The sequence below is a fragment of the Platichthys flesus genome, chromosome 18, assembly GCF_949316205.1.
Source record: "Platichthys flesus chromosome 18, fPlaFle2.1, whole genome shotgun sequence".
NCBI lineage: Eukaryota > Metazoa > Chordata > Actinopteri > Pleuronectiformes > Pleuronectidae > Platichthys > Platichthys flesus.
In genome coordinates this window covers 11,735,646-11,758,037 of record NC_084962.1, presented here as the reverse complement: position 1 = coordinate 11,758,037, position 22,392 = coordinate 11,735,646, and the positions used below count along the sequence as shown (strand labels likewise).

At 43.4% G+C, this 22,392-nt stretch overlaps 1 protein-coding gene across 1 annotated transcript in view; it reads left to right on the top strand.

Annotated features, from left to right (window-relative positions):
* Positions 1-7,615: 7,615 nt before the first annotated feature.
* Positions 7,616-22,392, top strand: part of xkr6b (XK, Kell blood group complex subunit-related family, member 6b) — a 39,192-nt gene continuing 24,415 nt past the window's right edge. The window contains exon 1 of the mRNA XM_062411491.1: positions 7,616-8,463. Coding sequence (XP_062267475.1) covers positions 7,901-8,463 — 563 coding nt within the window. The 5' untranslated portion in view covers positions 7,616-7,900. The remainder of the gene's footprint in view (positions 8,464-22,392) is intronic.

Below are 22,392 nucleotides of genomic sequence, written 5' to 3'. Positions count from 1 at the left end.
AAAAATAAAAATACCACCTAATTATGTGTGTTTTATTAATTTCAATGAAATAAGGGTTTACTTATAATTAATAGTGTAACAGAATACCTTAAGATGCTATACTGCTGTTTATAAATATGGTGTCCCATCTAGTTCAAAGTTCAGTTCATGCAAGTAAACATGAGTAGTTCACGTTCATAGTTCACCATTTACATTCTGATATAGTTCATAGTTCAGTTCATTTCATAGTTTTAAGGTGGAAAGTGAAGACTTAAAAGATGAAAGACTTAACTTGTTAAAGAAAACCTTATCCATCACGACCCCTTGCCTTTACTGTCGGAATCTTTATCAGACAGTGTGTAAAAATCCCTCAGATAATAATAAGGTGCATTGGATGTCGTTTGTAGTAACTGAGTCTGCGTCTCTGCTTTCTATTGCCATCTGTCTATAAGACCGACAGCTGTAGTGTTGCAAGTATGGCCTGCCCCTTTAAGGAAAGTTTGTAGTGTGTGACGTAGTGCACCTGGGTATTGTGGGAAAAGACGGTAAAAGTGTGTGTATAACGATAAGTGACGGACCACCTAGAGCCGTATATCCGAGAAATAAAGTGTCTGCAGCGGTCCGGACGGCTGGTTACCGGCCAGACAGCGAGCCAACTAAAGCCTGAAACATGCTTCTGCGACTGCGTCTGCGTCTTTTCACGCCGCTGTGGCGCAAGACTCGTTTTCATTCATGCTTCCCCAACCGTTGCGCGTCTTACAAAGCAATTCTGCGCCAGAACACTAGGCGGAGTAATGCTTTTTGTCGAGACGACCTTAGAGACGCCTTCTTTCTTCTTCGTCGATTGTTTATTTACATAGCCACTGCGGCTCATCGTAGCCTTTTTCTGGCGGACAAATCCGCCAGTCAATGACAGGTTATACAAGTGATCATACTATCGGATATCTTCTGCCAAGTGCTCTTCTATTTGGTCCATATTCGTTCTTCTAAATCTTCCGTGATTTCTGACGGTATTATGGGGCATGAAACCGGAAATGCAGCTCCAGAAGGGATGTGGAGCAGACCAATCACAGCCTTGCGGGCTGAGTGAGCTTGCGTTCACTCATGCTTCTGCGTTTTCACGGGCCCGTAAGCGCAAGAGCCCCTCCGGGTCCCTTACGTACTTATGTACCCCTCCTTACGTGCTGAAGGGTGTCGACCCCCTTTTCTAAAATTTACGGCAAAGCTCCGCAAGCTCACTCAGCCCGCAAGGCTGTGATTGGTCTGCTCTACATCCCTTCTGGAGCTGCATTTCCGGTTTCATGCCCCATAATACCGGCAGAAATCACGGAAGATTTAGAAGAACGAATATGGACCAAATAGAAGAGCACCAAGCGCTTCCGGGGAAGCATGAATGAAAACGAGTCTTGCGCCACAGCGGCGTGAAAAGACGCAGACGCAGTCGCAGAAGCATGTTTCAGGCTTTATCGTGTGTCTGTGTCCGTGACAGCTTATGCTGCTTTTGATAAACACTTTAGAGAAAATAATTTCTACTGTACTACATATATTTGACAGCCTTACTTAAAAGTTACTTTTATATTTTGGGCTTTTAGATGATGGATGATTGATACTTTAAAAACCTAATGTTAGAGATAACCCAGTACTTTTCCAACCTTGGCTTCGGACGCCTTACAAGAACCACAGTCTGCTGTGATGTCCTGAGGCTGCCCCCTGCCACTCTAGTGAATGAATCTGGAAGTGTTTCGTGTTCGCTGGACTTTAATATATTTACACATAAAGAGAGAAGTTTTCTGTCGTCTCTACGCGTCGACGCTACGATATGAACGTGTTCACCGTACAAATTCATTATTTGTAATTGAGTTGCGTTCAGTTCATCGTTCTCATACAAGTGAACGTGTTCAATGAAATGACACTGCCCATCTTCTACAATTGTTATTTCTTATTTTTTTGATCAATCTTACAGATGCCATTATTTTGCACAGACCTTCACCTGTTTGTTTTAGAGGTGTTTGTTACTGCTGTATGAAACGTGTTTGTGCCACTAGGGGGTCACATTGGCCCATTTTTGAGTCTCTCGACTGCAGGGACCTGTTGTCCAAATCCAATATCTTGATTTCTTGTCTGGACTAGGATACATTCTGCATGATCGTGAGAAATAAATGCTTGTGTCGGTCAGGTAAAAAGAAAGACTGGGTGTTCTTGTTGCAATACACAACATTTCAGAGAGGGATCGAGGGGTGAACAGAATTCACTCCGATGATGGAGGATTGTTATTTAGGCTAAGACGGGCCTAAAATGCACCTTCCTGCTTTATAAAAATTGATATAATAATCAAGGGGAACAGAAAGCACAGAATAAACGTAAATATTTCATTATAGCTTGAATCCCTAATAATAGCATTTGTGTTTAGTCTGAAAAATGCGGGTGCAGCATGGGGAAAAGCTGTCGGGGACAGGGAGGAGGCCTGCTCGCTAAGCACATGATAAGAAAAGGACGAGTAAATGGCTTGGAGGAGGCTATAGAGTTCCTGTCTGTATTAAACACATCTTTGTCAAGACTGTGTCTCTGTGTGTGTGTTTGTGTGTCTGTGTGATGTATTGCATATCAGCACAGTTTTTGCTTCACTTGCAGCCTGTCTGGACTTCACAATAGATGGTTTGCTCTGGGCCCCTCCAGCTCGAGCCCCACGTCACCGAGAGACAACAGGCGCGCAATTGAATGTGAACCCCAGTGTTGCTTTACAAACCAAATAACTGCCCACCGTCTCAGAAAAATCTGCTTTGCTGTTGCTTTTTTTGTTTGAAAGAATATGAGGGGGATACAAAAAAAATGGCTTTCAAAGCAAATATTCACTTCACAGCCCAACGCGGGAAATGATAAAGTTACCTCAAGCCCATGTTTTATTTAACAGGCTGCTGAGACAAATGTGTTGGTGCTGGTGAAGTTGAGTTGTTTCTTATTTCGGCTGTAAAAGTTTCAGCTGTGAAATGCTAACTTTTATGGCAGCAGTTGAATATTTAAAGAGATAAAACTTAGTTCTCTGTCTTGGAGGAATTCAGGGCCAAACATAAATCTTGTCAGCCACAAACCTTGGTTTATAGAGATTGACAACCAGTCATCTTGTCAATCTGTACTCGCCCACTTGCCGCACATCATAGATCCAACTTTGACTTATACAGACAAGATATTTCTGGTAAATCTTATTGTGTGTACCCAAACCTACACCATTACTCACTAACATTTCATCCAATCTCCAATAAATCCAACATGTCATCCATGATTCATTCCCTGCCTTTGACGTCCTGCCCTGAATGCTTGTTGAATTCCCAGTTCTATGTGGTTTTATGTTTTATTTTGGGCATGTCCAGTGAATCAGAGCAGCCTGTCACGCCAGATAATGATGACTCTAACGTCGTGCAGAGTCTCATACCGAATATGCCATATATACTTTTTGATGACACCTTGACGTTGGTACAAGAGCAAGGAAAAACTACCAAAAAACCCTCGATATAGTTCTTTGGTTGAGATTTTTTATTTGAATTTGGCTGTATTGGTTGATGTGGTGGAACAGTGGTTAGCTCAGTCTTTTTCAGCAAAATGTTCTGACTTCAAACCTGCTAGGCCAGGATCTTTTTCATTGGAGTATGCATGTGTGTGGGACGAATAAATGTGTCTTAATCTTAATCTTAATGTTCTCCCCGTGTCTGTGTGGGTTTTCTCTGGGTACTGCGGCTTCCTCCCACAGTCTGAAGACATTGTGGTTATGTTAATGTTTAGACTCTAAACTGTTTGTATCTGTAGGTGTGAATATGAGTGAGTTGTTTCTGTGTGTAGGCCCTGTGATGCTCTGGCGACACGTTCAGGCTGTACCCCACCTCCCGCTCCAGCTCCACTGGGACCCTCAATGAAAAAGGGCAGAAGATAATGTATGTAATACTCATATTCTTCCTTTCTTTTCCTTTTTTTCTCTGCAACCTTTAAGTACTACGCGGCTGGGTTTGTTCTGAGGCATTAACATCGACTGCAAATAACACCTCAGACCCGAAAGGAGGAAAAGAAAATGTGCAAATGTTCCTGAGGGATTTATGTAACAAAGTACATTACGTCATTACTGTACCTCATGTATCTGTACTATAGACATTTATTTCCAAGCACAACACCACTACATATTTGAAATTGATATATATATAATCATCAAAAGAGGGGAATCAGTCCATTCACACATGGCAAGTACTTCTACTTTTCATGCTTTAAGTATATTTAAAGCAAGTACTTACTTTATTTTACTCAACTAGAAAAGTTAATGTGATACTAATTATCAATTGATTACTATTTATTTTAGCTTTATGGCTTTTTTTCTCAGCTGTAGGTGTTGGTTTCTTGTCAAAAGCCTAGTCTGTTTCTGTCGCCTTGCAGTACACTCACTCATCATGTGGTTGAAATAAAACAATAGATTGTTATGACCTGTGTTGCATCGGGCACCCCGATGAGATTTGAACGGAGCAATAACCTGATGAATGTTGTTTAGGACGCACCTCACCGCTTTGAGATGTCTCTAGTGTTCAGCAAATTTCAAACCTCGATTGATCTCCTTGTTTCCAGCGTCAGCAACACGAGTCAGTTCCTCTTCACTGTAAAATCCACAAACGAGGAAGAGAACTCAACATTTCGCTCCTTAGAGGTAGGATTGATGGCACATTTGTAGCACACACACACACACACACACTCAAACACACACAAACACACACACACACACAAACACACACACACACACACAAACACTATCTGATTTATTTAGCTGGCTCTCATCCCTCTATGCTGATTACTTTCTCGGGGCCCCTCCGAGTTTTTCCTGTTTTCCTTTTGGGTCTTCTCTAATCTCTCTTTTCTCACACACGCACATTAGGCCCGTGATGTGTTTCTCTTTTGTTTTAAATGAATAATGCCATTTTGTTGGCCTGTGATGCAGCCTGTGACAAATTTCTTTTAAAAGAAAGTGCTTCATAATTCCCATTGATGTCATTTGATTTGATTGTTTTCACTGCTGCGGGCCGTGTCTGCGTTAAACTGCCTACCATCTCCTGTGAACAGCACAGAGCGGTGTCTGCTCTGCTGCTCAGAAGGCACAGCACAGGCCTAACAGCCCTGAGGAAGATGTGAAAATCAAGGCTACCACTGAAACTAGTTTCATGATGTGCCAGTCCCTTGCAAATAATCATACTCTCTTGTGCGCATTCGATCACTTTTAAAGATTTTTTTTCTGAGTTATGCAGCCCAGAGGAACGGCTATGGCCTGATTCTTTTCATCCAGCATCCTTGTGACTTTTGCTGCATTTCTGAAACAAAAGGCTGACCTCACCCACTGCTCACCAGCCAAGATATAATAATTCACCATGACAAGTTTTGGTCTTTAAAGGCAAACTAAACACTTCTGATTTGTACATCCTGTTTTTTCTCACAGTCATGCGGGGACATACTTGTGTGGACAATCCTGCATATCATTTTGAGACGCGTCACTCAGGTTTACAATATTGTCCCATTCAATTTTGCAGTTGTGAAGTGTAAAGTTGTATCAATTGTATTTTAAGTTTGTGTATTTTTTTTAATTATTTTGTATTCAATCAAATCATGTTAATGTATTCATACACAGTTTATACATGAATTTACAGGGCCCCACAGTCTGTAGAGTCACAGCATTCTCTATCCCTCAGCCCTCCATCCACTTTAAGAAAAACTCTCCCCAATAATACTACAGAAGAAAGAAACATATATCAGCATTCTCTCTGGAGAAAGGTTGGAAGCAACGGTTTCAATCTTGCCTGCTTTAAAAAAAAAATCATATCATGTTTTTTTTTTTTCAGGCAAAAAAAAAATCATATAATGTTTTTTTTTTAATCTAATTCAACTAAATCAGATTGTATAAAAGGAACACAATATAAAGAAGCATAAATGAAAGTACTGAAAATGAAAGTAGTAAAGTGTGCTATACGATACGGTTTTGTTTAAATGTACGTGATACTTCCCACCCCTGACGAGTGTCTCATATTCTTATATTGTTACGTGCATGTAAAGAGAGAGAGAGAAAGAGAGAGAGAGAGAGAGAGAGAGAGAGAGAGAGAGAGAGAGAGAGAGAGAGAGGTTCTGAACTAAGCAGCTACCATAAAATCCACCGTCCAGACCATCCAGACCAGGGTGGGCGGTGCGGAACATCACATGATCCAATCAATGGATCACGGTGGATGTCACCCGCATGGCAGCTCTGTGGGCACAGTCTAATCACAGTGTTGTTGAACCTGCCGCAGACTCACCAGCTCTTTGAGTTGCACATGCTACCTGAGGGGAGAGTGTCACTTTTCAACAAAACACTTAGCCCCTGGACTGCTGCTGGGAAAAGGGAAAAAAAACTGCTGCAGAAAGGAGAGGAACCCCAACGTGTCTCTTAGCAACCATTCCAGAGTGCTATATATTCCCCTATAGATCAATTCTGAGTGTGGTGTGTAGACGTTGCCGGTATAGATTGCCACAGTATGTTTGATAACTTGCAACATGCAGACTCTTCGTAATCCAGAGTAATTTTTTAGGTCATGAAAGGTGTATGGATGGAGGAATGGATGAGGGGATGTATGGATGATTTCATAAATATACATCAAATTGATTAAAGAAGTTAAATCAACAAAGCATCTGAAATCTTCCGGAGGAACACACATTTCTCTCAGACATATCACCACCGAATGTCCGAGACTGTTCCATGGGTGGTGAGTCAGGGGGCAGGATACAACGGATGAATTGGCACAATAAACTGAAACTAACTGACTTTGGAAAATGGTTTTGGACACTGTCACACTGTCCTTCAGTCCACAGACGGCATGGATGATGTCAATTTGGTGGTCCGCTCCTATTTGCCAGCTCTGGGCCACAAAAGCCATGTAGCAATACCTTTTGTCAACCAAAGGTTACCCGAATATGTTTTGTGTGATCTTGGCCATATTCACCATTTGCAACATGGGCCACTTTAGGTTCACATCCAGATGACACCTTCCCTAGAGCACTGCTTGTTTGCCATAAAAGGTCCACGCTGGTTTTGGGATATTTTGGCCACATCAGGCTCTATTTGACACCATCTTTGAATAAAGTGGCCCACATCCTGAAGGGATTTGACTGGACACACACAGACCTCAAATAACCTCCCCCTTCAAGATTCCTCCTCCAGCCCTGACTTCTATACCAAAGATCACCAACTTTTCTTTGCAGCAACACAATCTTTGCATGATGCACTATTTTGTTCCCACCTCTTCCTCCCAAAGTGACTCCACACTGTGTCACTGGGGCTGATTCTAAACATCAGGAGGGACTTCTCTTGTTGGTGAAGAGAGAAGTTTCATTACATCATGCATTCCCCATGATGGGGGGGGGGGGGGGGGCTTCAAACGAGACACTAGATGGCAACCAAGTTGAGGGGGAGAGACAGTGAGTGTGTGTGAGGGAGGGAGAGAGAGAAGTGGTGGTGGTGGGGGCGAGTTACGTCGGCGTGGGACAGTGCAGGGAAGGACTGCTCATGACTCGCAGCTCGCAGCTGGAGGAGAGCTGCAGAGAAGGGGGGGGAGACGGGGAGGAGAGAAATGCACAGGTGAAACAATTGGTGGAGCCCAGTTGGATGCACGAGTTGCAGATTGTCCCGAGCGAATTTGTAGATTAGATTATCGTCGCCAGGTGAGGATACATCTGCAGCGGAGGGAACGCCAGGAAAGATGCGCTGCGTCCTCGGCGCCACCGGTGCGCACTCCGGCGACAGACAGAGCCCCCGCCGCGCGCCGACACCCCGCTTTTAGATGGCTCCAACATTCGGGGTGCTAAACAGGTGTCAGGGAAGTGTCGTCACGAACCCCGGAAGCCGGAGGAGGTGGGAACATCAGAGGGAAAGATGGCAGCGAAATCCGATGGTCGCGGGGTCGTCACCGGTTTCGCCCAGCTGCACAACCTGGACGAGGTGGTCGGGACGGGAGAGGATGACACGCGCAACAGCAGCTCCTTCCACATCTGCCACTGCTGCAACACCTCGTCGTGCTACTGGGGCTGCCGGAGCGCCTGCCTGCATTACCTCCGGGAGAAGGGGAAAGGGAGAGATGCGCCGCGGCCAGCGCCAGAGCAGCGCCTCTGGCTGGACTGCCTGTGGATCATCCTGGCGCTGCTGGTCTTCTTCTGGGACGTGGGCTCCGATCTGTGGTTGGCCGTCGACTATTACCACAAGCAGGACTTCCTGTGGTCGGGCCTGACCCTGTTCTTCGTGCTGGTGCCCTCAGTGCTGGTCCAGATCCTGAGCTTCAGGTGGTTTGTGCAGGATTACACTGGGGGCGGGCTTGGCTCCGTGGAGGGGCTGAGCAGTCGGAGGGCTACGATCTGTCTGCAGAGAGACAGGTGCTGTCGCCTGTCTGTCTGGGTCTGGCAGACCGTCGTGCACATCTTTCAGATGGGACAAGTGTGGAGGTAAGGCAATAACTTAAAGTTGAATCTTCCAAAGAAACAACCCGCAAAGCACAATGTTTCCAGCTGCTCTCACTCGATCCATTCCCAACTCTATACGCTCTTCTCTGGCTGTCACCTGGTATAACCCGGTGTTGTGGACATGACCGGCGTGAAAAGCAGCACCGTGGTGAGGCCATTACTCTCGCCTCCTCCTCACACTCTCTACTAGGCTGTTTGGTATCACACCGACTCCTTCGCTTTATACATAAAGTTGTATATAAATGTACATGATACATATATTAAAACATATACATGTCTTGTTCTCAGCCAGATGTTGTCCACATCTGCACTGACAACGCACCGCTCTGTTATTTTATCACAGTGCGCCATTGCGCTTGTGTGGGGAGGAAGAGTGTTTACTTGTTCAAAGAGGGACAGGTAGTAGCCGAAAGCTTACGTGCGGGTGCGGGTGCGTGCGTGTGTGCGTGCGTGCGTGTGTGTGTCTCGCAGCTCACATACTGACGCGCACACGGTCGCCTCGTTTCACCCGCTCCTCTCCCTCCTCTCCCCGCGTCAAATACTCCAACTCTGCAACTGGAGGCCACACGAGCATCTGGTTTTGTTTTTTGCTCACAAAACAACATCTTCCCCCCACAGACATGATGTCATCGATTCCTCTGCGACGCTCGACGCCGTGTGGTGCCCGAAATTCCGCGTTGTGCCACCAACACAAACTGATGCGACGCGGAGGAGGAGGGGGGGGGGGGTTGGGGGTGCATGCATGCAGCTGCGTCGGGATTACCGAGGTTGCGCGTATCCGTGCGTAATCTGTGACATGTTTGGCGGCCACATTACAGTTGTAAAATGTGACACATGGTGCGCGCAGTCCACCTCCTCCGCGTAGACTGTTCAGTCAGCGCTTCTGAGCAGCGAGTTGTTTTTTTTTCTCTTTGGTGCAGACAGACGCAGTGGCTGGCATTTAAAGGAAGAAAGTAACGCATGACGGCCGCTCTGAGAGGGCAGGCACTGCCAGAGGCGGAAAAGGCATGTGAGGCAGCGCACCGGCGGAGTCAGTGGACACCGTCTCATCCTGTCGATCAGGTTTACTTACAGGCGACGTTTGTGGTGTCTGTTTTTGCGCATCACAGACCGAGGCTGACCCTTGCTTGTTTTTGACACCAGCCTCCTCATACACATGGATTAGATGATGGTTTTGGCCTCTTATATGAATACATTTGTGCCACAGGCTAAACTTCAAAAATCACGCCGCAAGCTTTGAAACGAGACACCCCCTGTCGTCTGGCTTCACCTCACAATTCTGTCTTGAGATAAGCCTCATTTCCTTTGCTTGAAAAGAGCATCATCACTCTTCATCCTCTCTCGACGTTGGTCTCTCCCGTGAATCAGACAATCCACAGAGCGTTTCTCATCAGACTCGGTTTGAGCCACACCTGAAGGCCGCTGTAGGGATCAGCTGCAGATGTATCGGCTCAAGTTTATTTACTCCAGTGTGGTCCGATTGATTATTTGTGCTCCTATCATCTGTGGTGGAATGTTGACAGAGAGAGTGCTGTGATGAGGGGCCTGGAGTGCAAGGGATCGGTTGTGGTTACACTGATTGATACACTAAATGGTAAATGGTGTCTATTTCTCTATTTTTCTAGTCTTCATGATTGCTCACAGTTTTGCCATTCACACACACACACACACACACACACACACTCATACAGTGCATATCTATGTGCAACACTCTCTCTCACACATCGCTCACCAAGGCCGACACAGGTGTCAGGTGCAATTCAGAGTTCAGTATCTTGCCCGAGGACACTTAAGCAAGCAGAAAGGGGGAGACTAGGATCGAACCGCCGACCTCCTGTTTAGTGGATGACCCGCTCCACCTCCGCCCCTTATTATACAATTAAACCTTTGAGTAAGAGCATCAGTCCGAGACGGCTTTCTGAGGGGACACTGGAGAAGATCCAAAAGTCAGGATACAAACATGACACGTAACTGTACATTAGAAGTACACGTACATTAGATGCTTTATCACGTCCCAGTATTCATGTGTGCATAGTATACAATATGTCCACCATAATGCTGACATTGTGTTTCTATTGTAGCCCATAGCTTTACACAAATACCGCAACTTCAGATTTACAGATATAGCAGCAACAGTTACCGACTAAAGATCAACCAAATTGCATTTAAGTAGAAGTAGAAGAAACTCAAGCACTGAAACAGGCTTATAAGAAACTCGAGGAAACATAATCTGTTGGCGTGTGTGTTGTGACAGTGTGAAGCCCGGGGGGAGCGATCATTGTCAGGCCACCATCTCCCTTCGGACGTGATCCTGCCGGCTGCTGCCTGGTCCAGGGTTGAGGGTCAAAAGCGACTCTGGTCAGCTAAGCGAGAGTTCACGACCTAAGACCCACAGGGCTGAAAACTTGATATGGAGATTATTAGTCACCACGAGAGGCCAGTCTGCCAATTGGTGGCCTATGTTATCCCATGTTAATGGATTTTCTGGGGTGTGAATATATATTTAACAGTGTCCAACTTGATATTTGAATTCTGAAATATATGACAATTTTATATCATGTGTTTGGTATCATAAATTATTATTTACCAAGCAGCCATTAACGGCCATTCTTTGGCATCCCTAACAAGATGCTACAGCGTCAGCTTGTGAAATGTTTTGCTCTCATTAATATGAGAAAACAAGCTGAAGTGCTGACAGGAGTCAGAAACACGGCCTCATCATGTCTCATTACTCCGTTCTATTTCTAGTTCCACAGTCAATTAGCTGCTTTCTCTCCGCGCACCTGAGGACCGAGCCGACGACAGAATCGCCAAAGCTCATTTTGTAGTTACCCCCTCGTTAATTGTTGAGGATTCCTCTCCCCCAATCTGTAATCCTGCTCCGTCACTGGCTCTGCACGGCCCTTTCATGTCCTTCCTCCTCGCCCCGTGACTCACCGGCACTGCCGTCGGTGTCTCCTTAAGCTCTAGAGATTCCGCTCACACACGCTCAGGCACACAGTGGATCACACTGAGGTCTCCTGGCAGTGCGATGGACAGCTTAATCAGTGTAAACCCAAATTAGCATCTGACTGAGGAAGAACCGCATCCATCTCCTCCCCCTGAGGAAATCCAAGAAGAAAGTTTTATGAGCTCTTTGCTGTTGGGGAACTCCCAACAGAATTGGATGTTGGTGTTGTCCAATTCGGTCCACAACATTTCTTACAGCCGAGTAAAAATATTGTTTAATTGGCAATTTTCCCAAATTTTCGAGATTTTTTTCATCAAGATCCTTGAATTTCTTCCTGTGAAATCTGTGAAGACATTTCAGAAACACCCTCTGTCACAATGCTGAAGAGAGTGAAAAAAAAGGTTTGGATCTGAATCTTTCATGTGGCTCACATTTTGCTTAATCCGGCTGACAACCAAACAAACAAACAAACAAACGAGTGGACAGGAGGGAAAACAACCTCCTTGGTGTAAATAATTGAATAGTTCAACATGTTTAAACAATTACATATTCAAAAGGGACATCCACTGACAAAACATGAAGTTCACCACCGTTATCTTGGCTTGAGCATAAGAATTCAAAAATTTTAACCGAATGTGAGAATGGAGGTTCTATGGAAGCTCCTAATGGAACTGCACTAAGTAAAAGCATAGTGGGAAATGTAGGATCCAGCATTTTTTGGAGCTTTCCCCTGCACCAGACACTAAAGGTCAAGACATCCTCACCTCTGCCTGGTCGATTTTGACAACTCATTGTTTAAGTCCCCCATGTTTTATGACTGTGCAAAAATATACATAAATCTCCACAGCATGTAGCCATAGTCTGAGAAATCCATGTCCACCCAGCCTTTTTAACCCTGTTGCCCCACTTTAACCTGGACCTCTAGTCTAGAAGCATATATGTACATTTTGGGCAGCTATATACATTTTAAAAGGTAATGCATTTTAGTGTAGCAAAACACCTCTGGACCACTTTTGCAGGGATCTGAATGACGCACATTAATTTCCCACCTTCTCATATAGCTTGTAAACATTTTGACATTTGAATGACAATATTAAAGATGGTGATTAATCATCCAGGTACAATATGTTAAACGTGACTGTGGAGCTGTCCAGTGCTGAAATCACTGCTCCACTGTTGTTTTCATCAGGGGCGCTGTCCAGTGCTGAAATCCTTTGCCACGGAGAGATTTTGATGCTCTATCTTGGTCTGTCTTTTTTTAAATTCGTGAGGCCTATCAAATGAAAGTCACAGTGTTATAATGTGTATATGCATGACAGTGGGTATTGATTTATACTGTCTCATTGGGTGTCACATAGTCCCCCAGGCAAACACAACACTGTGTTGCTCAGCGTCCCTACCACAAGCGAGACGTTATCTAGAGGACATGAGTCATTTTGTGATATCCTAAATGACACTGGTTTAATATTTTATTGAGAGCACAGACACAAACTGTGAACTTACATTACACCAAAGCTCAGTTATTGACAGGGTATCCAGCTGAAGAACACAGTCCTGCATACAAAGAAGAATCAAAGGGTGCTTCGACAGTTCATAAAAAACATTCCAGTTCAGTGTATAAATATAATGGATAGGCCCCAAATTTGTGGAATGGCTACGGGTCAAATGAGATTGATTTGAAACTTCTTAATAGGCTGCTTAAAATGCAACTGTACATATGTTTCTTAGTTCCTCTTATTGTGTCCCTGAGATTGTAGAGTCATGTTCGATCTTGTCTTTCGAGGAATTCTCCAGACCTGCAGGAGCCCAAGGGGACTCCCCCTCGTGCCCCTGTACAAAATGTTTATTAACACCACACATCCGACGCTTGGATTACGCTTTGATCCAGAACAAGTGTGTGCGCTCACCGTCGAGTGAACACGAAGGGATTGTTTCATGGTTGACATCTGCCTCTGTTTCCTCGCCTGGTAAATATTAATACAGACTGGGAAGGACTCTACAAAAGCCCCTCTTGGCTGGCTGGGCTGCTTGCTGTTGCCAAAAGGTTTTGTACATGCAGCGAAGTGAGACATTGAGATGATACAATGCAACCAGCTGCCCTGTCATGTAAAAAAATATGCTGAGGGGGTGAAAGGGGGAAAAGATGAAGGCTTGGACAAATTGGTGACAATCCATATGATTAAGTATTAAGAGTTTAAAATTATGAAACATGGGAACATCTTGTTCTCGCCGTAGCACTGGAGCATTCTTGGAGGAAAGGAAACAACTGATAGGCGGCTCGCTCTGACTTTGGCAGCTTATTTAGTTTGCTGGCAGAAAACATAGGTCTGAGAATTTCCTTAAGAATCCAACAGTTTTCCAAGGAATATGAACAAAACATAGTGTTTTGACGTTAGCATATTTGAGTGTGTAATTCAAGAAACGCTTTAATATAAATGAAAAACAAGACCCTGAATGCATTATAATCTATAAAGAAGAGAAGATGAAAGAGTAGACAAGCACAGAAAACACATCTTTATTGAGGTATACATCTGTGTTATTTGAGAGCGGGGAAAAAAATCTGTTGTTGCTCTGGGACACGTCGGTGTAACGCTACTCATTTTCTCATTAGCACTGATAACAGGGGACAAAGCTTTAAAGTCAGCACTGCAAGAAAACCCCCAATTATATGACAGAGCAGCCAATCAGAATGCTAGAAGCAGCTGCTTTCTCGGGAACCTATCCCAGCTGGAGGTAAAGAGACAGAATAAAGCCACAAATGACACCAAAATAAACGGCTCAGTTATTCAAGTGGCAGAAAAAGAGAGAGGGATCTGGAGAAGGGTTTCAATGGCTGTTTTGCAAAAGTGTAATCAGGATTTGGAGTTCAAGCTGGGTTATTGAATTAGAGCATATTGCTGGAAAATACTTGAATCCGTCTGTGGTATTTGTTTGAATCAAAATGTCTCACCTCTTAATAAACAGACAGATAGTTGATTAAACTGTGTCATAAAAAACTGGTTTAAGCAGAATGCTGTTGGTGACTCTACCCGAGTAAAACCTTAAATAAAGGAGCGATGGTGATTAGATTCTCATTTCTGCAGGCGATAACACCCGCTGTTACTGCTGAGAGCTCTTCAGCTCAGTGCAGGGTGAATGAATGGGAGATAAAAAGCGTACGATGATCCTCGCTTTAACCGCGTCAGGCCAGCCTCCTGAGAAAAAACAATATTTTAGTGGAGGCCTCGAGGCCCTTGGTGTTACAACCTTGCAGCCTCTCAACACCGGTCAACACACAGAGACAGCATCGGACTCGGGGAGGAATATTAATCACGTGGGCAGATAGGTTAGCAGACAGAGATTTGTATGCAGATCACATACGTGTGTGTACGCACAGTCCACCGCCCAGGGGAGTAGAGGCTGGCTCTGTGTTTAAATACCTCCTTGTGTGCAGCCACTTCCTCGCTCACAGACACAGGGACACACACAAAATTGGGCAGAATGACATGTTTCCAGTTCTTACGCCCTGGTCGCCAGCTTATCACAGGGCCAATATATGAACAACCGTTCTGCTGACATACAGTTACAGGATGGCTTTTATTTAAAAATCATTAAAGAATAAAACATCTGATAGCTAAAATAGCATGAAATTACAAAAGCAAACCAGGTCAAGGCTATATGATCAAGTCTTTGTAGCCAACGCCTGGTTTAACACATTCCTCTCTGCAACAGCAATGTGAATTGTACATTCATCACAATGGACTTATAATAGTCAATAGTCAACAGGGAATGCAAAAACTACTGGACAGATCAATATGAAACTTATGTTGTGCACACCAGGAAAGAACCCCTTCAATTGTAGGGCAGACCCAGGTTTGTTTGTTTTTCCCACTTTCTTTAACATTTTGACAAATGGGGGACGCCTGCGAGCTAGTTCAGGCAGCCAACTCCAGCTGCGCTGCTCCTATCATGTGACACACATCATGTGACCTACCTCACTCTCCACAACCATCTATAATACACACTCACCTTATCAGGTGGTCTATTTAAGCGGAGAGAAATCTCCCTCGCTGCTGCAGCATTGCTACGAGTCACCACAGCCCCTCCACCACCCCGGCATCCACCTGTAGGCTCTGACCGCGGGGTACAAGTATTTGCTCATCACTCCTGTGTAATCATATGGGGGAGTGATTAAGTTGGAGCCTAGAAACCAAACACTAAACCTGTTAGTCCTGCTGCAATAAACGTTTGAACACAAGTTGTCTGACTGAAATGTTGTTTTTCAGCATTTTCCTTAAAGCATGGATCATGGTCCAAAAAAAAAAAAAGGCCCGTGTAAGGGACTGAAATTTATTAGTGCTTGCGATGTGGTGTACACCAAGTCTCTCGGCTCTGTCATTCACTCAGAATGGCTTATCTTACCACAGCTGTGAAGATGACACCCAGCTAATTTTCTCTTTTCCCCAGTCTGAAACACAGGTAGCAGCACGAATCTCTGCCTGTCTGACCAGCATCTCTCAGTGGATGTCCGCGCGCCAACACTGAAAAACAATCTTGAAAAGACCGAGCTACTTTTCCTCTCCAAAAAATCCCAACTGTTTGCTATCCTGGCTCCCAAATGGTGGAACGAGCTCCCCATTGACATCAGGACAGCAGAAAGTCCACACATCTTCCACCAAGAAGATGATGTCTAATAACCGCTCTGCTGTTAATATTAAAAATAACAATGCTGTTTGGCGTTTTGAATTTAATGTACTTACATGGATCTTGCTGTTCTGGGTTTGTACTCTCTTGGTTGAATGCACTTCTTGTAGGTTGTTTTGGATGAAGGTGTCAGCTACATGATATGTAATGTGATGTAATGGTGGTTTGGTTTTAAAAAGGGAACGGCTGGGCCTTTGCGTCGGTATGCACTCTACACAAATACCATCCGGCCAGAAATATACAACAATATTACTGTATGTGTCTTAATCCTTTGGAAGTTGAAAGTAGTCCCCTAGTACACCTTTTAGTCATATTTGAGTTACGCCTGATAAAAATGACAATCCTCAGATTTGTGACCCATCGATAAAGTCAGTTAATATTGTTAGAATGACACATTAACAAACACATCACTGCTTGTGGTCCTTCAATGGCATTAGTGGACCCCAACCCTAAGGGAAATATAGAAAAGAGCCTTTACAGCCGTATCCTTCATACATGTTTCAGAACACGCTTGCCAGTATTTTATCAATTTGCTCCTGCGTAAGCTAACATGTTTACACTCCCCTCTCCCTGCTTGCTACAGCTGTTGCGCTCATGTTTGTGGAACATGGCTCATAATGCTGTTGGATTTACTCACTTTGAAGACTACTGTTTGTTCAGCGGTGTGTGTATGTTTGTGTGTGTGCCGAGTTCTGTTTGGCAATTACATCGGCTGCATCAGTTCAATTCTCAATCTTCCCAATGCAACGTCTACTCTCCTCTAAATCTGCCCGCGTCGCCACTTCGCAACAAACACACTGTGCAAGATGTTTTTTTTCCTTCCCCGCATTAGTCCACTCCTGCATATTCTACTTCAGAGAAAAATCATTACCTGGGCCCAGAGGATATCCAGCCTGAGTGGAAACGCTCATACACAAAAGGCTGCTTTTCATCAGGAGTCCCCCATCCAGTAGTTATATTCCTAATATGTATTTATGCCTCAGTTTCTCCTGAAAATAGGTGAGGCACACACTCCCAGGTGAGCTATTTGGGATCATCAGGTGTTCTCCCCGCACACTGTCTCGATCTATTAGTGTTCCTCAGTAAGCTCAAGCCATTGCATTACCTGTCTTCCCTATGAAGATAACATATGTTTTTATTTTTATCCCTCCCTATCGCTTACACCTATTAATGTTCTTAGGCTCCTCTTAAGCCTTTTATCCCGTCTCCATCCATCTTGGGAGGAGACGCCACACTGCGTCTTCCCCTGTTCCGTCTTATTCTCTCCTCATTTGCTGTAGTTAGAGGCTCTCCACGCCGTGTTCTCAAAACCCACGTCCCTCACCACTAGTTAAAGTCATCATGGCAGCTCCCTCCCCTCCATTTTTCTCTTTGTGCCTGCCTCTCTCCCTGTGTTGCCTTCACATAAAGCTGCATTTGACCTCCATTTCTGTCAAGGAAACTGGAGCATCTGGCTCCTGCCCCATTACAGCAACTAAAAAAACTCCTTTTTCCTCATCCTGCCTTACCTTCCATATTTTACTCCCTACAGGGCCCATTTTCAGATCCCCCACGTTCTGCCTTCCCGTCACCTTTTCACTTCTGCTCCCTTCTCCTGAGAAAACGTCTAATTTCTCGAGGAAACCGCTGTGCCCCAGTTCACGAGTCGGTTCTTTGGGTCTTCTCACAATCGTTTAATACTGTGCTGAAAAGACTAAAGTTGATACAGCCAGTCAATACCAAAAGGGAGATGTTATAAACAGCAGTCAAATTAATCTTGAAGCTGCACCAAATGCAATTATTCCTGAATTATGAAAGGGTTACTGGGACCACTGAGACTGAGACTTTCTCTCATGAGTGAGATGCCCAAACGAATACTGGACTGAAAGCCTGGGCCTTGATATGCATTACACCCTTCATTGGCTGCTGGTGATGAAAAAACGGTGACCGGCCCATGTATACTGGGTCAAGTAAATGCCTGTCTGCAAATTCACACTGCAAAACAGTTGAATAAATGCTGACAAATACAGATAGAAAACTTCATAATTATAAAATAATAATAGATAAAATAAGAGACTTATACACTTGCTAAGCTTCCATGAAGACAAAAATGAGACGGATAAAGACCAGTAACACTTTATTTTGATTTAAATTGGCACAACACATTCCCAAGCACCGTACGGTAAAACTTTACCATCATATCTAAATGCTCAAACCTAACTTTAACTTAATTCTAACCTAATCCTAAAAGCAAATCTGAACCCTCTTACAGGAAAAAAATTGGGACCAACCAAAATGTCCTCACTCCAATGGTCCATGCTCAAATGGTTCTCACAAAGACACAAAAGATAAGTACAAGGACACACACACACACACACACTAATACATATATTCATATCTGGGTTGTGTCTCGGAAGCTGCATCAGCAGTGCTCGGAGACGACCACCATTGTTTGAGTCTAATCACGGTCGACGCTCCAGGCATCAGTTTGATAAACAGACAATCTCTGCTTATAAATAATTGAAGAGCTCCGTTAGTTCTCTCTCGCTCCCACAGAGTCTCACTTGCAAGGCTTCACAGTAGTCCCGTCTCATTCTCCTACTTGTGTGTGGTGATACCCGGCTTCCTGAGCTGCTAACGCTCACTGAGGAAAGAGGAACGTGAAGACAACAGTCAAAAGAGCACACTCCTTCCACCAAAACACTGCTGTCGTGTGTGCTCAGCGTCAGCTCACTGAGCTCCATGTCAACATGCTAATTTGAGAATGAGACGAAAGTGATGACAAAACCGTGCAGCCACTGTGATAGTGAGAGAGCGACAGTCAAATACACATTCTCAGAAATCGGTTAACGAGCAAACATTAACACACACCAGGATGATTCCGCTGATTTGAACAGGAATTTCAAATGCACCGGATCCAGTCTAAACAGAGGATCAGATGTTTGCTTAAGAGTTTTAACTTCCATGTGCTGACATACAATTTCCATGTGCTGGTCACTTGATATCTTTCTCTTTACTTATAAACTATTTTTTAAACATTCATACTATATTTGTAATCTCACTTGCATCCATGAGTATTCAATTCCTTCTGATTTTTTCACATGTGCCATATACCGTAAGAAAAAGATGATCTGGCCCACATAACGTTCAGGGCTTTCTCATATTTAGGACAGCTTGTATTCAGGCCTCCAGCTCAGCAGTCCATTAATGTCCTCACTGTGTCCTTCCTCTCCTTCTCATGGTTGTGGCTGGGTAGCGTTTTCCTTTCTCCAGGTGACCGTGTCGAGCCAGGAGAGCTAAATTGGTTTCTGGAGGGGGACCTGAGACGATCGCAGTAGCGAGGTCATAATCAGATAGATGTCACACATTATCACCTCCTCAGGTCAGACAGGGACAGCAAACCATGTGAACTTCAGATTTCAAAGCTCAGAACGCGTTTCTTTTCTCTTTGCTTATTTTCTTTCACAACATCTTTTCTTTCCCTTCGTCCTCATCATCAGTCATCACCATCTCATCTCTTTCTTTGTTTCTGCCGCATCCTCACTCCCTGTCTGACACCAGAGGGAATTTCATGGTAACAGCAGCTTTTATACTTCAGGTCCGGCAAGTTATTAAAATAAACTTTGGTCGGGATGCTGGTATATTCAGGCAAAAGCAACAGAAGCTCAATGATGTCACTTGTGTTTCACTTACAACTTCAGCCACCTGCCGCTCACTCACACTGTACAATGTGTGCGATTGAGTGAGCATGTGTGAGTGCATGTATAGGAGGTGTCAAATTTTCAACCTATACTGCAATGAGTGTCGAGAAGCACTTGACTCATTTCATATGGTATAGTGTAAAACATCTGATGTGTGGCCGTGCTGTTCTGCAGAAAGATGAGGTGTAATATTGATAATCAGATTATTAAAGATTCAGATCCTCTTAAGTAGAAGCTGTTTTGAAAAACTAGGTTTGCAGCACTTTAAATCATAAGTTATAAAGTGTTCGGGTAGTGCCAATAATCAATTTCAGTTCTTCTTTTGACATTCAAAAATGTCCTGAAAAGGCAGACCAATTCCATTTGATTTGTAACTAAAAAGGTTAGTTATTAATTTCACTAAGGATGTTTTGAAATGTGTCTGCCTTGGAATAGTTAATGTGATGTTGAGAAATAGCTGTGTGTCATAAAGGTGAAAGTGTATATAAAAGAGATGAATTAGATATCGTCAAAGGTCAAAGTCTGCGAGGAGAACAGGAAGGGACCAAGAATTGAGCCTTGTGGAACACCGTAAAGAGCTGGTGATCAAATGTGATAATTTATAAAGAAATGTCCCTGATATCAAAATGTCGAATCGAATTATATTTATATGTACAACAATTATTGCCTAAATATTATATTTGTGACTACACAACCATGTAAGTGGCATGCACACATTAAATTAACTGTAATTCCTGATAATATATACTATGTACCAGCAAACTGTAGGCGTTTAGCATGGAAGGCATATTTTTACAGTATAAACCACCAATTTGGGTCCAAGAACACTGTTCCTCTTTCTTCTTGCTCTGCATGGGTTTTAAGATGAAATAGAGTCAGTGATATATTTTCAGCCACCGTGTCTAAGTGGATTAGCCCAGTATTCCTTTAAGGGACATAACAGTTTAGAAACTGCTACTCCAGCTCCCTTGCTTCCATACGGATTACAGGTTTGGAGGAAACATGAAAAATTACTCCATAAATATTTCCGTCAGCGACAGCTGCTGGTGTTGTTTACTTAGAATGAAACAAACAGCTCCTTTTTAAGTAAAGACTACTTGATGAATATATTTATAGTACTTCATACTTGGACCTGGAGACGGAAACCTAAACGAGACGCATCTCAGTTATATGTTTAGCTCACTCTGTCGCTTTCTCTCATCCACACATGCAGGATCCTTGATTACATATGGCTAATATACACATTTGTAACCTTACGAATAGTAACGGGCGAACACATTTCCTCACAGCTCTCGTCTTTTTATAGATGCCAACCTGAAAATTGACAGCAACCAGGCTTTCTGTGATTCCTTCCCTCATATTTTCGCAATAAATGGATTCATGCTCTGTGCAGTTTTAGAACGGGACAAGATTAGCGGGATGTTTAATCATGGAGCCTTTTGAAATAAGCTTAACATTTTCACAAGTGGAAGGCAATAAAAAAATAGCACAGGATTTTTTATTTTTTTTCATCTGCACCAAGGAGAATGGTCCTTGGGAATTTAAAATCAAACAGCACTGTCAAATGTTTGAGTGTCTGTTTATTGATTTCTTTGGGACTTGATATGTGTTGTCTGTGCGGGACTTTGAGGCTTTTCCCAAAACATTTATTTTCAAGAGATGGAAAGTTGTTTTTTTTTTTGTCCTCTCTGGCAGTTTTCCCTTGCTGCCATGAGAGATTCCTGCCTGGTCTTTGTCTCTTGTTTTTTGGCATGGCGGAGCTCTCTCCTCTCTCTCACCTCCCCACTGGGCACAAATCTCTGTTCTTTGAAGACAAGTGAATGTTACAAAGCACGGAGCAATATGCAGCACTGTCATGCACCACAGGCTGACAGCAAACATTTAAATCTACACTGTGATTAGTTCATGCTCATCTGCTCATTGGTACGTTTGCACCACGACTATATTTCACTCCAGTAATGAGATGTTCAGTCAGTGTCGCCCTCAGGATCTTTTAGCACTTTACTGGAACAGAGACAGGTGGACAGAGGGATAGTCGGGTGTCCCTCATTGCTCTTTCATTCTTCCTTCTTTACAACTGTAAATCACAGCTAGACAGATAAATTGGTTGAATCAGCATTTAAATATAATAATATAATCCTTCAGATTCTTGCTCCAATTTTCCCCTAATGTTAATTGTGTAATAGCTTTTTATAGATTGAAAGTGTTTTATTTTGTTTAGTTTTGAAACATTACCATAACCTTCTCTTCTGGTTAGATCCTTTACGAAACAGAAAAGCAAGTCTCAAACAAGTCTGAATGTAAGGAGAGTAAGAAATAGGCTAGCATATATTATATAATGTTATTTCTTTTTTTTGTTCATCAATTTTGACAATTTCCTTCAAACCACATTGTCTACACGTTTAACATGATTATACAAGGACAAATATATCATTGAAAAAAAGATTAACTGGGATATGAGGCTTAAATGTCCTAATATAAGTTGATGTTTGGTGATCATTGGTCATTACATCAGAGATTACATCAGAAATATTTCTGCACTTCCACCAATAAACTACTCGTTGTGAAGTGTCATGTGTCTACAGAGCACATATATGT